At 37.9% G+C, this 16,308-nt stretch overlaps 1 protein-coding gene across 1 annotated transcript in view; it reads left to right on the forward strand.

The window, feature by feature from the left end:
* LOC136874792 (uncharacterized) overlaps positions 1-16,308 on the forward strand; it is a 262,590-nt gene that overhangs the window by 76,600 nt on the left and 169,682 nt on the right. Inside the window, exon 5 of the mRNA XM_067148464.2 lies at positions 7,763-7,907. Coding sequence (XP_067004565.2) covers positions 7,763-7,907 — 145 coding nt within the window. The remainder of the gene's footprint in view (positions 1-7,762; positions 7,908-16,308) is intronic.

Here is a 16,308-nt window from a genome sequence, read left to right on the forward strand (position 1 = left end):
TGTTTTAACCTCCGTCAATACGATTGTAGTGTTTTTACTCTTAGCTATGTCGAACATTGTTAGAAGTTTTCACACTAGTTTTAAGGCTATTGATTGTCTTTAATGTAAACGTCGGGTCTTAGGGAACCATATACTTTAAGGTCACTAGGTTCGGGGCCCTGACCAAACTTTAGGCTAAGGTTTATTTTGGCTGAGGATGCTTACGACAGTTAAGCGAAACATGTCGCAACTTATAACACCAGTTCTAATGTTTGTATCCTAAATATAAGGACTGATAAGTATTGGAAAAGTGGTGTATATTATTGTTCTTATTTTATTGTTTATAATCTGATATCCAATGCGGTCTACAATGAGATTTATTACATGTAAAACTCTGTTATATTGCGGCATGAAACTTACGCACACACACACACACATGATATATGTAAGTTCAATATAAAGATTAACACAGTATATCACTCACTTTCAGGACACTACCTGTTCTCATTAGCAAGCTAAGTATGACACAGACTGAAGCACGGGAAGTACTGCAACAGAATGGCACTCCTCAGCAAAACCTGCTGTGTTATACAGTGTTGTCAAATCTAAGCTGTATGATCGTGCAGGGTTGCCAGATGACTGCAGGAGTTTGCATTAATAAATAAATTCAGAAAACTTGTTCAATGCAATATTTCTCTTAACAAAGTAACATATGCAGTGGTGTATATGCATAAAAGAAGAAAATTGGATTTTTGAAGAAATGCGATGTGATGCAGGAAAAATAATGCCAGATCCTGTTTCAGGATGCAAAACCCATTCTAAAAATTTATAGAGGATGGCAGCAATTAAATCATCGCCGGGCAGTGTTATTTAAATCAATCAAAAGCATTGGCTGGGCTGAGTGGCTCAGGCAGTAGAGGTGCTGGCCTTCTGACCCCATCTTGGCAAGTTCAATCCTGGTTCAGTCCGGTGGTATTTGAAGGTGCTCAGATACATCAGTCTCGTGTCGGTAGATTTATTGGCAGTAAAAGAACTCCTATGGGACTAAATTCTGGCACCTCAGCATCTCTGAAAACCTAAAACGTAATCAGTGGGACGTAAGGGCAATAACATTATTTATTTATTATTGTTGACAATTGGGCTGCAGCGAGAATTGGCGGTAGAATGAGTTCTTGGTTCAGGGTACTTACAGGGGTCAAACAAGGCTGTAATCTTTCACCTTTGTTCTTTGTAGTTTACATGGATCATCTGCTGAAAAGTAAAAACTGGCAGGGAGGGATTCAGTTAGGTGGAAATGTAGTAAGCAGTCTAGTCTATGGTGATGACTTGGTCTTAACTCATTGGCATACCTTGTCTACCCCAACTGTGTCCAGGCCGATGTAAAGAATATCCCAGCCAGCTTCTCAGGCAAAACTCGTAGTTTAAATTTATTTTGCGTGGGATCCGAGAAAGACCTTCTTCCTGCCGTAACAAATATTGTTCCGTCAATCGCAACCCTGCCGAATGGATGTCTCCTTCCAACACAACTTTGCAGGGAGTTAAGACCGCATTTACGAAACCTTATTCTGAAATAATCCTGATGAATAATATACACAATTAATACTTATTTCTACTTATTTATTAAATCAAAAACTTGAAGAAAAAGAAAATGAAGAGAACAATGCTTTCTTGTGCGTCTCATTTTCTCTGATGAAACGATTATCCATTGAAAATGTTCATTTGTACAATAGTCCTTCGTATTTGCATTTCATCTGCATTATAGTGATAATTAAAATAGGTTCCATATAATTAAATTAGTCATTCTCTAAACCTCATCTCTTTAATCTACTTTCTTCATTCAATCTTTGATCTACTCCTCTGTTAGAAAATTGAAATTTAATATCACTAGTAAAATACCCTACCTAAAGTATAATCTATTTAGATTGACCAAAATCTGAATCTAAACTGATCTACATCACATAAATCTAAAGTTTCAATCTGAATTTCATCATTTATCAACTTTATTATATGAAATTATATTATCTGAAACCTTATCGTCTGTAATTTTATTATTTGGAACCTTATTATATGTTATCTACTTGTCTGGTATCTTATGACTTTCGTTGACTTTTGGGTTTCGGGATGCTAAATAAGTTTCTCATACACAGCAATTATTTGCTGTCATAAAGCTATCATTGCCAAATCAAATATATATTTGCACATATCCTTCATGTTTTAAAATCATATATCACATTAGCAAATCTTAATATGCTAGACCTAACCTTCCTTAACCATTAAATTACCATTAGAATCTCAAACTGTGCCAATACGTATTGTGCTTTCATCCCTGGTAAATTATACACTAACCTATATAAGTTATTCAGTAGTGCCATTTACTGAACTGGATCGTGACCTCAGTCTTAACTTTATTTGGGAAGGAGAAACTCTAAACATGTCGTTCATTCCACCCACAAATCCTTATATCAACATCTATTAACAACTATGAAGGATATCAGCTGACTACTGTTCATTACTATGAGCTGGTATTTAATATGGGATTCTGCTGTGAGCATACTTTTATATTCATTTCTGGACACAAACCTTGCCATACAATGATTACTCAACTACGATCCTACTCTCATGTGCCATTTAATTTCGCAATACCTTCTTCTTTCATCATAATTCCCGATGCATATACATTTGTATCTTAACATTTTCGTAAATACTCAATTAAAATCTGTATCATGGTAGTCACAAATCTTCTCATCTCAGATCATCTTAAAAACCTCTCATTCAGTACAGTATTAACTTTCCCTCGATATCGCTTCTGCATTTGCGCATAATTCATATAGGATCTATTTCTTCTTTGCTTTATATAGCCATAGTCATGTCTGTCAGTATACATGCCTCCTAAAAACAATCTACATCTCACACAGCATGTATCCTTCCCAATATTTTCTGCAATTCAACAGAATTGCCCTTCCGTATGACTTGGGATCTTACATGTATATACAATGCACTCTCTTACGGCATTAACACAACCGTGGCTGAGGTTAGAGTTTACTTAAAACGAATGTCACTTCCTACCAATATACATATGGATTAGCACAAATATCATTTGTCAGTTTACATGACATAAATTAGTTTCTGTAGGTCATGTTTGGCACCTGGATTAAATGTAACTGGTAATTGAAATACAATGAATATTATCTACCAAATAATACAAAGAATTTTGAAAATCAGAAACTTATCTTGCACCCGTCACCCTCCGAGCTGGCTTCTTCTTAGCTGCTACATGCGATCTTTTCGGCCGGTCCGTGGTCCTCTGCATGTCATCTCTGGTCACAATGAATTGTCATCTTGCGCCTCATTATGTAATTCTGGGCAATCCACTCCCACGTTTAGCAAGACTCCGTGATGTGAAACTCGTTTATGAAAACATACAAGGACATTCGGATGACAGAATACATAATTATACTGTTCATATAGCCACTTATATTGCTATTTCTCTAGCTACTTGTGATGCGTATATATACGTTATAAATATATGGATATAACTTCTGCTTGTTAATTATAATTTCTCTCAGCTAATATGAATCTTAAGTAATTAATTCTGCTCTTTCTTTTCTTGTAGTGGATTGTCTAGAGGTACAAATAGCCCTCTCGTTGCTTCCCGATGTAATGATCCAGATATCTCTTTTTTTAAATTATTATTTCTTTTTGAAGTTACGGATCTTGCCGAATTTCTTTCTGCTCATATGCCATCTAGCATAAAATTCCTCTTTAATTTTCTTTTTAACCAGTTTTGTTGATGTACAGCGAAGATTTGGTATTATATTATCTTCATCACAGTTTTTGCGTGCTGTCCTTTTGTTCTCGGCAAAGAATGATTCAGAATTCAATTATTTTAAAAACCAATCCAGATTCCGTTCTGATGTTCTTATACACGGCCCTCGTGATTCCATGCCTTCTATTATGCAGTCCATCTGAGTTTTGGTGACACTTTGCGCTCATTTATTCTGCTTGAAGTCGTTGTCGGCCATTTTGTCTGTACCGATCTCCTTCATATTTACGTATCAACTACAACGTAATGTACATGTAATGGTACACTTGCCGCCCGCCAGGTGGCCGCACGTGCAGTGTCCGTTCATACACAGTCCCCTGGCAGACTGTCTACTGGAAGGTAAAAGCTTTCTGCAACTAGTTCGAGCCTTCTGTCCATAGATGGCATGACATGCAGTATACCGTCTGAAAGCTGAGAATCTGCTCTCTCTCTCTCTCTCTCTCTCTCTCTCTCTCTCTCTCTTGAAGTTGGAATGAACATTGTAGATTGCATCATGCAGCAGGCAATCACTCTCCAAGTAGGGTGATTATCCGCTTGATAATCAGCAGAAATGCCGGCCCTAGTACAGATTGTATTAAAAGGAATAAAATCAAATGTATATTATGGGATGGAGTGAATTGGGCAGTGATACAGTTTGAAACATTATACCATTTTATTTATGAGTAATGAAAGTTACAGCAGCATAACAAAAAATTTAATGTGAGAGTGATGACACGCTTGAAGGTGATGATGATAATGAAGTCCATCCTGCTTATAGTACAAAAAGGAAGATGGCTGGGAATGGAGTTAAACAGGCGATAAACCTTCCGAAGATGGTTTTATATGATATTCTGGAATAAAATCCGTCGTAAACGGGACCCTCCCTCCAGATCTAGACATTTCTCAACATGTGGTTTTCAACTGTATGGGATGAGATAGCTAGTGAAAGAAACTGTTTTGCCGATTACTTATTCACAGAAAAAATCCCAACTCTCCCTGTATGAGTTTACTGGGCACATTTTACAAGGTTTATAACCCCAGACCAGGCCGTGACTATGCTGAAAGCAAGACCAGCAAGAAAAGTGCAATGAGATACGAGTGTGAAAAGTATTTGGTGGCTTTGCATTTCCCGGAGTGTTATAGGGTGTCTGACACCATTAAAGCCTTTCAGATTGTTGTTCTGGGTACTGCACTTAATCACACCAAACAATGGTATGATTAAAATTCAATATATTGTGTATTACATGCATAAATCTTAGTAGTGTAAAACTGTATCTTATGTGTGAAAAAATGGTATACATGTGCATGCTCAGTAGGCCTACATTAAAAATAGTATGCCAATGGGTTAATGGCAGTGTGTGTCGAAAGCCTGCAGTCTAATATCTTGGAACTTGAAAATGGGTGCAGTGAGTATGGTGTGAAAATTAGCCTTTCTAAGACTATAGTGATGCCAGTAGGTAAGAAATCCATGAGAATTGAATGTAAGATTGGGGATACAAAGCTGGAACAGGTAGATAATTTCAAGTACTTGAATGTGTGTTTTCTCAGGATGGTAGTATAGTAAGTGAGATTGATTCAAGGTGTAGTAAAGTTAATGCAATGAGCTCGCAGTTGCGATCAACAGTATTCTATAAGAAGGAAGTCAGCTCCAGCTCCTGGACGAAACTCTTTACATTGGTCTGTTTTTCAGACCAACTTGAGTAAATGTTGAATGGAGGTTACCTACGAGAATAATGGACTCTATTTTAGAGGGTAAGAGAAGTAGAGGGAGATCAAGAAGACAATGGTTAGACTCTGTTTCTAAACGATTTAAAGATAAGAGGTATAGAACTGAACGAGGATATGGAACTAGTTACAAATAGAGGATTGTGGAGGCATTTAGGAAATTCACAGAGGCTTGCAGACTGAATGCTGAAAGGTATAAGAGTCTGTAATGAATATGTATGTCTGTTCTGTTGTTATTTTATCATCATATTTTAATTGTTTTAGAAAATCATTTAGCTGTTGTCTAATGAGCTTTTAATGGGCTGGCTGTTTTCCTTTCACATAACTAAAAATGACTTATAACATGCGCTATGTAGTAACAATGAATTGTTGACAGACATTGTTTCAAAGGATGAAGTGCTAAAATCTATGATTCTAGACTTCTATGACTAATACACCCCTCTTAAATAAGTAAAAGCTTCCTGTCCAGCTGCCCTGTGGCTCTCAGTTGAAATACAACCACTGATGGTTCAGAAGATATTCTACAATAAAAATTAATAGAAACATAGTAAAATTTTGGACAACCTCAATGCATACAAATCATCACAAAATAAAAGTGAAACAAAAAATACAAAACGCTAAATTAAAATATATACACAAGGACCTCGTTTATCCGGCCCTCATTAATCCGGATCTCTCGTTTATCCGAATAGAAAATAATAAAAATTTATGTTTACTTATACAGTATTTCTTTTACAGGGTTGATTCTTCTTGAATGTCTTTTCCACTAAGGATAGTTAAGGACAGGAATTGGAAGTAACCCGTTGCGGTCTATCAAAGGTACCGTCCTGGGATTCGCCTGGAATTGGGAATGGAAAATCGTGGACTCTTCTGAGTTCCTTGACAAATTTGCACGCATTCCAGGTCGCTCGGACGTAGATGTGAACGACGTAAATGACTGGTTGAAAAATGACTGTGATTCAGGCTACGGCATAATGACAAATGAATAAATTATTGCCTCTTGTTCCTCGGCAGGTAATTAGGAGAGTGATGGTGAATTTGAAAATGAAACCGGCACTTCATCAGATGAAACAATGACTCATGGAGAGGCAACAGTGAAGCTGGACAAACTGCTGGCCTGTTTAGAATCCCAGGCAAATCTAAAACAGAAAAAGCTCACACATTATTTTAGTGCATAAAGCAGTCATAAATGTAAGAAAATTGTTGCCGGGCTGAGTGGCTCAGACGGTTAAGGCGCTGGCCTTCTAACCCCAACTTGGCAGGTTCGATCCTGGCTCAGTCCGGTGGTATTTGGAGGTGCTCAAATACGACAGCCCCGTGTTGGTAGATTTACTGGCAGGTAAAAGAACTCCTGCGGGACTAAATTCCGGCACCTCGGCGTCTCCGAAGACCTTAAAAAGTAGTTAGTAGGACGTAAAGCAAATAACATTAAATTAAGAAAATTGTTCTTATATTTTTTGTACAATTGAAGAAAGGTATTACTGTACAACTTATGTTAATATATTTTATAACGTGTACTGTATTTGTTCTTTCTTTTTTTTCTCTCTTCTGGATTATCCGTATTTTTGATAATCCGGATCAGTTCCGGTCCCACTTTGAACCTGATAAACGAAGTTCTTGTGTACTCCGAATGATGAAATGCCCTTCTTGACACTGAGATTCTAATTCTTAATATCAACAAACTGAACTGTTGTTTTCCTCTGTAAGAATGAAGCTTGTCTGCAATAAAATACACTTAAATATAAATAATTTGTTTCAAGCTCCCAGGCCAGCAGCAGATTTTTTTGTATTCATGCCAGTATCCATTAAGAAAATGCATTTGAATCAGTTAGGTCCGCAGTTGTAGGGGCTGATGACATCTCCATACTGCTCATACAAAATCTTTTGGTGTCCCGGCTGCAAGTTATGGCACACATATTTACTTATTGTCTTTTAAATTCACAATTTGATCCATTTGGAAGAAAGTTTTAGTTCAGCCCATTTCCAAAATTTAATCACCTGCAGAAGAGTGTGACTATTGCCCCATCTTGAAAGTTAGACTGGCCTGTGCTAACTGATAGTCCATTCATAGTTGACAGGGAATAAAACTTAACATTATCTCTGAGAAAATAAACTTGAACTACCCCTAGATGATATAGGCAACTATTAAAAAAAAAAAAAAAATGACCTACTTGTGTTATGTGCTTCAGTTTTTGTGCTTATGAAGTTTTACCTAAGTTATAATTTTAACTGATATGTGGTATTTAAATTTTTCAGAGTGAGCGTTTTGGAAGCTAAGAGACACTTCTATTCAGCAGGCCTTATTAGACGATTTCTAGTCAAGAATCCAGGAAAGAAAAAGGACTCTTCTAAGCATGATGGCACTGCAATTTTGAAAGTTGACAAATTGGAAGCTTATAATGTAAGTAACTCTAGCAATTTCAAATACGTTTGTTATTGAAATCAGAAGACAGTGAGAGCTTATCTGTAATATTTTTGTATGAAGAGCGACCAAAAGTGTTGGCTGAATGGTCAGCGTACTGCTCTTCAGTTCAGAGGGTCCCGGGTTTGATTTTTAATGATATTTGTTAGTGGTGTCGACCTATGAAGATCTTTTGCCACTACTTTCACCATTTGAGAGGAACCTGCGTGTAAGTGTAATTGCGGAAGTGTAGAGTGTTGAATGTGAGGCAAGGAATGTTAGGGACGCCACAAACGCCCAGTCCCCAGGGACCCCTGATCCGGCCGGAAATTGAACCCGATTTCGCAGGGTGACAGGCGGACGCTTTGCCCCCTACACTGCGGGGCCGGACAAAAACCTGTGTAAAAGATACACATTTAAGAACACTAGTGTCAACCTCGGCGTCTCCGAAGACCTTAAAAAGTAGTTAGTGGGACCTAAAGCAAATAACATTAAATTAAGTAAAAACAGAAAGTTTCCGGGTAAATCGGAAGGGTTGGCAAGTATGAGACAAATATGACACTGTCAAGTTAAAATGTTAGATGACAGATGATGATAATGAGATACAAAGATGATAAAAGTTTATAAATACGCACAAATTTTTTAGAGAAAGGCAAATTGAATGCCGTTAGAGAGTGGCTATTGTTGACTTTCCGTTTTTAACTATTCTGATTTTCCGATTTATTTTTAATTCTTCCTATTCTTGACCAATATAACCTCCAGTACAGTCAATACTCTTCCTCTAAGATAAAGGATAAATTCTTATGTGCTTGTGTAAATTATCCAACTTCATTTTCAAGTGTTTTTATTTGATGCTTTATTTTGCGCGTGTATCGTCCGTCGCTTTCGTGTATCGTGTTTCCGGCTCGCTACAGCAGTATGTGTGCTTTATGGCAGGGGATTTGGGACAGCAATCATAGTACTACAAGCAAGAGAGGCTAGCGAGGGCTAGCAACTCAGTTAATCGGGACGAAAGAATGAGTTTCTTATTGTGTGGTTCGCGCTCTATTAACATTGTTTCTGTGCGTAATTTCATTGGAGTTGTATGCCTCGTGTTTTTTCTGGCGGTTCTGTGCTTTTCCCCGTGTCAAAGTCCTATGTTAATAATGTATGAGCCATACTGATCTCTTTTTAATGTGGTAGTTTCATGTATTTCAGTGCATTTTTGTTTATTCTTACTTCATAATTTTAATGAGTTGAATGTATTTCAGGGAGTTTTGTCGGTGACAGTTTCTGCTATTTTCTCTTGACTTTCACGGCCCGTGTAACTATTCATGAGGTATATTTTTGGGCTTATGCCATGTAATTAATTATAAAAATACACACAACGTGTTTCGAAAGGAACCTTGCCGTTCTTCATCAGGAGACAAGAGAGAAATGAAACGATGCATAACAGGTTGCTAGGAGAAAGCAACAAGGAACTTGAAATGGTGCCCTAAGATGTAAACGGGATGCCATTTTAGCCCCAGATAGAGACAATGAATGGCAACAGTAAAGCATTACTCTCTAATGGTTCTGATAATGGGTAGCCTTCACCGAGGTTGTAGCCTGTATCGCGGTTGAAATTATCTGGGTGTTTACGTATTTCAACCGCCTCCCTGATGATTCTTGAGCGATATTGCTTTATACGGGCAAGAACATCCACTTCTTGGAACAAGACATCATGACCAGGTGGTAAGGCATGATCAGCAACAGCTGATTTATCAGGTTGGTTGAGTCTGATAGATCTGGTATGTTCTTTGATGCAAGTACATACCGTTCTTGAAGTCTGCCCAATATAAACCTTGCCCAAGAATTATCAGGGAGGCGGTTGAAATACGTAAACACCCAGATAATTTCAACCGCGATACAGGCTACAAACTCAGTGAATCATGGCTACCTATTATCAGAACCATTAGAGAGTAATGCTTTACTGTTGCCATTCGTTGTCTCTATTTGGGTCTAAAATGGCGTCCCGTTTACATCTTAGGGCACCATTTCAAGTTCCTTGTTGCTTTCTCCTAGCAACCTGTTATGTGTCGTTTCATTTCTCTCTTGTCTCCTGATGAAGAAAGGCAAGGTTCTTTTCGAAACGCCTTGAGTGTGTTTTTATAATTAATTACACGGCATAAGCCCAAAAATATACCTCATGAATAATAACAAACGTTATCTCCAAGTGTTCATAGATACCTATAAAATTACATTTCCGTTCATTTTACAGTCTAGTAAAGGAAAATATTTTATGCAAAACACCTCGGGAGATAAATTTTATTTCGAGTTATCAAAATTTCGAGATATAGAGAATACCGTTTTTGAGCATGTATAGCACATAATTGAATCATATGTATCTACAGGCTTTTACTGAATACATTATTTTTAACGGTACTTAAAAGGAAAGACTATTTTATGGCATCACTTTAATTATAACACTTATTATAGTAACTTTCTAGAAGACAGGAGACAGTACATAAAGTAGTGAAACAAGAAACATAGCTCCGTTAACATATTTGGAAAAAAAATCCGTTAGTCTTTTCTGTTTGTTGCGGTTAACCTTCCCTCCCTTCACGTTGAAACTTCTCGTCAATACCATGCAGCCGAGTTTCGTAAATGGACCTTGTCATACGTGACTTCTGGGCTTGCTTTCGTACGTGACTGGTAATTAATTGACACCCGAGAAACGGCGAGGCTTTGCCAATTTGCCGATCGCTAGAAGTTTGAGTTTTTCAGTTCCTGTCATATTAGTATCCATCTTCACTCTAACCCTTTCTTTACTTGTTAACTGTTGCTCACAAACCACAAATGCTGTATTGCACAGTTAATGTTGCACAAAATTCGAGTTACAGGGAGGAAATGTTTGCTTCGAGAAATCAAGAAATTCGTATAACCGAATATCGAGAATAGAGAAATAAATACACGTGAACAATAGGACAAATGGGTGGAAAATCTAATTTAGTTTGAGATACTGAAAATTCGAGTAATGGAGGTTCAAGATATCGAGGTTCGACTGTATTATTATTCTTATGTACTGTATGTGTCATAAATGAGAGTGATGAATTACATTTTCCTGTAACCATTTTAATGGTTTTCTTAGTTTAAGATTTTAAATTTAATGGTCAATTCACATTGTAACTGTAGATATATATGCCTTTTATCCTGTCCATTTTTCACTTGGACCATGGCACATTATATGTGATGAAATCCAAGGCAAGAATCTTCCTATTTTTTATTTCTAAAAGTTGAGATGTGTTGTCTATTTTTAACGTTAATGTTACATTAAAAATTGTATTGTTTTAGGACCTTGATTGAATTGTACAATTTATATTTATGGCTGATAATAACCGCAAACAGGGTCGAAACTGGTACCAAATAAATCTTAAACTGTAATATGAAACGGCATTGCAAAAGTATGTTGTATTGAAAAGGTGGAATTGTACTTAAATATATACCTTCTGAGGAAGAAACTTCACTCCGCACCAACCAGTCGCATCGTTGATGAATATGATGAAGTAATGCGAATTTCCATTCGAGGAAACCCTCATAGGGCCACAAATATCGCAGTGAATCAGTTCCCCTTGTCCCATTCCCCTGTCAGACTTCTTCATAAAAGAGGTATGTGCCATCTTTCTTTCCTTGGAGAGAGATCTCGCATTCAGAATCCTTTTCAGTGCCGATGACTTTGATTCCCTTTATCCTTTTACTCTTCACTGTCTCTCATAGATCCATTATGTTTAGATTCCTAATCAAATGTGCCAGTCTAAAATAGGCCCATTTCGCGTGTCTTCAGCTCAGACAATTTCTCTCTCTTCTTCGGTGTACGACGCATTAATGTAATATAGACTGTCTCTTCTATGTGTGATGAATAATGTACTATCGTTTGCATCTGTAACTCGAGCGGATGTTTTGTCAAACACTACACTGTGACCCTGTCTACGATCTTCCCGACTGAGGGTAGATTAGTACGCAGATCAGGTACGTATAATGTATCGCATAGGTTGATACTTTTAATAATAATAATTTCCTTTACGTCCCACCGACTACTTTTACAGTTTTCGTATACGCAGAGGTGCCGAAATTTAGTTCCGCGGGAGTTCTTTTATGTGCCAGTAAATCTACCGACACGAGGCTGACGTATTTGAGCAACTTCAAATACCGCTGGACTGAGCCAGGATCGAACCTGCCAAGCTGGGGTCAGAAGGCTGGTGCCTCAACTGTCTGAGCCACTCAGCCCGGCAGAAACTTTTATCATGACCATCAACGCTCATTCACATTGTCACAACACCTTTTGCACTTATTTTTTCCGTAGAACTGTTCGCTAACCTTAAATTGTCAGAAACATCGGATTCTACTAGTGAAAAATAGTCCACATTTTTACACATGTGCGATGTACAGCCGCTGTCGAGACACCACACTTTATCTGCGCTGCGGTCCGTCGTGAACTTTCACAAGTTCAGTTCTGATGTAATATATAGCGAGGTACTTCCTCGTGCCTTGTGTGCATTGTCATGATCAATTTATTCAATTTGGACGTCTTCGCCTTATGATCTATCTTTTTACAACGATAGCAACGAAGAGATGTGGATCCAATATAAATGGTCCGTTACTGGATATTATAAATTTTCCAGCTAACTCATTCCTGGTTGCCAGCGTTTCGCCCCCGTGTGCTAGGTTGGGCTCATCAGTTGGTACCTAGCACACCTACCAAGACGCATGGCTAGTGCATACCGTGCATACAGTGCATACATAGGCTACTTGAAGCCACTGGCAGTGCCAATGCACTGAGAGACTTTGTCTCGCTAACAAAAATTGATGCCTGCTTGGCCATCAGGTGATGTGGATCCTCCTTTTTTGCCTTTATCGATTTCGCTTGTGGGCTGTCAATCAATCAATCAATCAATCAATTACTACTGATTTGCATGTAGGGCAGTCACCTAGGTGGCAGATTCCGTATCTGTTTTCCTATCCTTTTCTGCCCAGGTGGAAGATTCCCTATCCGTTTTCCTAGCCTCTTCTTAAATGATTGCAAAGAAATTGGAAATTTGTTGAACATCTCCCTTGGTATTGCAAGTGATAAAAATCATTGTTGTCCGTATTGAAGATACTGAATGTAGGATGCTAAAGGGTTTAATGTGTCACCTATTCAATACATATAAATTTTTAAACATTATGAATTTATTATTAATTCCATTTGAGACATGTTTTGCCCTTCATTGAGGGCATCATCAGTCAAATTATCCCTTCAAGGCAAAAATCAGGTATCTGATTAGTAATTAAATTATAAACATTAATATACATTACAATAGGAAAAATTAAGCAACCAAGAAAAATCTGTTCACTGGTGATACAGTTAGACAATATGGGCCGATTGCAGAAACGATGACTAGTTTAAAGCCTTAGACATCGTCTACCTAAACAACGTCTAAATCATTCACGATCTTCCATTGCATAAACAATGTTCAGTCGATCCCTTAAAGTTTCAATATTGGTTTGAAAATGGAGACAGAAGTATCTTTCATGCAACTCTTTGCTTGTCGCAACCAATGAAATTCATCGGTGCGCACGCCGAACGCCAGTTAGCTGTTTGTCTTGCTCAAATACGGCTAAACATGAGCATGACTTATGAGTATCGCTTTCGGTGCAAATTAAATCTCGTAATATTATCGACACTAAAGCGACACACCACCGTACGGGGAACTGTAGCTTTCATTATAGTGTTGTTACACTTGAGTGTAATTTACTCATAAATACGGTAGCTTCGACGAAGAGAAGATGAAGCAATAGTAATGTGTAACTGAGTGTGTTGTACGGGCCATATAGATGTAGCTTGCATTCTGGAGATCGTAGATTCGAAATGCATCATTGGCAGCTGTGAAGATTGTTTTCCGTAGTTTCCCTATTTTTACACCAGGCAAATACTAGGGCTGTTATTATGGCCACGGCTCTTCTTCCCCAGTCCTCTTTAAACGCTAATCACCACCACTTGCCTTTTCCTATCTGATAGTTGCCGAAAACCTATGCGATTATATATATAAAAATCCCATACAACCTACTTTTTAGTTTTCACTATTATGTGTGTTTACTTGGCAGTAAATATAAGTGAATCTCTCCCGGTTGATGTATGTGACAGCCCTCAGACGATCGGGACACGTATTTGTGATATGTATGTAGTCGAAGTGATCTATAATTCCATGGAAATTACCCGATGTATATAATAAAATATATCGATTGCCAAGAATTGTATTCAAGTTGACAGTTACCGGACTGTCACTTTGTCAGTCTCAAGAAACAAGTCTCTTGAAAAGCGAAACCTTATTTTATGATTATCTCCCCGTGCATGTCAAACGAATTGCTGCAATTTAGCAGCGGGCGACCCACAGAGAGGCCGTCGGACTAACCTTTCTTCCCGGAATCGTCTCAGCATGATAATACAAATTACGTATTTCACGGTACATAACCTCTGATTGTGATTCACTCCTGTCATTTGAGGTTAAACAGTGCTCTCGGCAGTGTTTAACACGTTGAGTGCCAAGCGACCCCATATGGGTACGTGAGAGTAGTCAAGTTTTTGAACTTCACGTCCCCATATGGGGTCGTACGTTCGTTGTAAATCGAGAACTGTGCGAACCCATTTGGGTGCGCAGTAAGTATGTGATTCGAAGCTGTATAAGTTCTCTTCCTGCCATCTGCTGGTCGTCTATTTAAGTATATGCATAGTCCACCTTCCATTCTTCAATTCCTGTTTTGGCGCGACCCCATATGGGTACATCAAGAGTGTTATGTAAGGTGAAAAAGTCATTGCCTATCTCGCGCACGGATTGTTTATGTCATTGTGCAGTGCTGCGAGTTTCCTTTTCTTTTTTAAGTCGTTACTAGCAAATCAAGCAGTAAAATATTTAGTGCAAATAGTCTGGACGATATATCGAACAAGTCAGACAATGATGCAAACGTAGTATATAGTTACGTTAATTTTGAACTCAGTACAGAGCAAATAGCGATCTCGCATGTTCATCCATATTGATAAATTACAGTCTTCAGCATACACATCGCCGCTGTATTCCGGGTTTCCAAGCCAGCTGTTGCAACAATTATGAACGTCTTCAACGATATAGTCACAGGTTTCCCATGTTGCACGATCATCGCTGCTGGGTTCTCTCACTCAAATTAAATGTTATACAAATAAAATTATATACTTATTCAATATTCCGTAACTACTAATTCTTCTTATAATAATATTCTGTTACATCCGAATTAACCAAATTTACATGATTATCACTACTTTATATAACAACATTTTATACGAAAATTTCCTAACCTAAAATCGGAAAATCGCCATTTACAAACATTTCCTGACCTAAAATCGGGGATCCTACGTTTTTACGGCCCCAGTATGAACAACCTAACACATCTCTCATAATCAACATCATTTAACGCGTCCCTGCAAAGGAAAATGTAAGTATGACCGAGCGTCGGGACAGTAACTACTGTATAAGTACGACCCCATATGGGGGCGCGTGTTCGTGTACAATTCGTAATGACCAATACGACCCCATATGGGGTCGCAATATTTTACCTAATATACATAATAAGTTGACGTAATATATCATAAATACATCATCATTTGCTTGGTTAAGCCTGTGAACGTTTTGGCACCAGGGAGTAACTCGATGTTATTAGCTCACGGCACTGGACGGCAGTCCTATGAAATTCGGTCTGGCACTCAACGTGTTAAACATGACCGGTTGAACATCGGTTTTAGACAGTGTCTAAGTGATAAATGATGTCTCTGCAATGCGGCAGCCATACTTAGGCATTGTTTAACCCTTTTGCTCTCAGGCTATTTTCACCGGTCAAGCCCAAAACACTCAGGCCATTTTTCATGGTTATGCATGTTAAAATGTAAAAAATTGCCGTATAAAGAAATCCCCAGTTACAAAATTGAAAAAAATTACAGTAGTACACTATTTAATATCGTTTTAGGAAAAAAATATCCCAAAATTGTTCATGGCATATTTTACTTCAAAATAAATTTTGAAATTTGAAAATATATTGCAAAAAATAAAAATCTGTTTTTAAATACTAAAAAAGTAATATGTTCTTTAGTGATATTGTTGTTCAGTCACTCTGAAAATAAGAGCATTTAATTCTGTATAACATGATATAATTTTGTTTTTTGTATTCTTATTTAGTCATGAGTTATAGCACCTGACGTAATGAACTGTACACGTACCTTCCGGAGTCAGCATTTGTGTTTTGCAAAACATTCTCCTATCATCAGTACCTGTAAAATCCGAATCACTTCTTCTTTATCTACAGCTTTTCCCACACCTGTGGGGTCGCGGGTGCGAACTGTGTCGCACATGTGGATTTGGCTGGTGGTGTATGGCCG

Source organism: Anabrus simplex, chromosome 5 (assembly GCF_040414725.1).
Source record: "Anabrus simplex isolate iqAnaSimp1 chromosome 5, ASM4041472v1, whole genome shotgun sequence".
In the NCBI taxonomy this organism is placed as follows: Eukaryota; Metazoa; Arthropoda; class Insecta; order Orthoptera; family Tettigoniidae; genus Anabrus; species Anabrus simplex.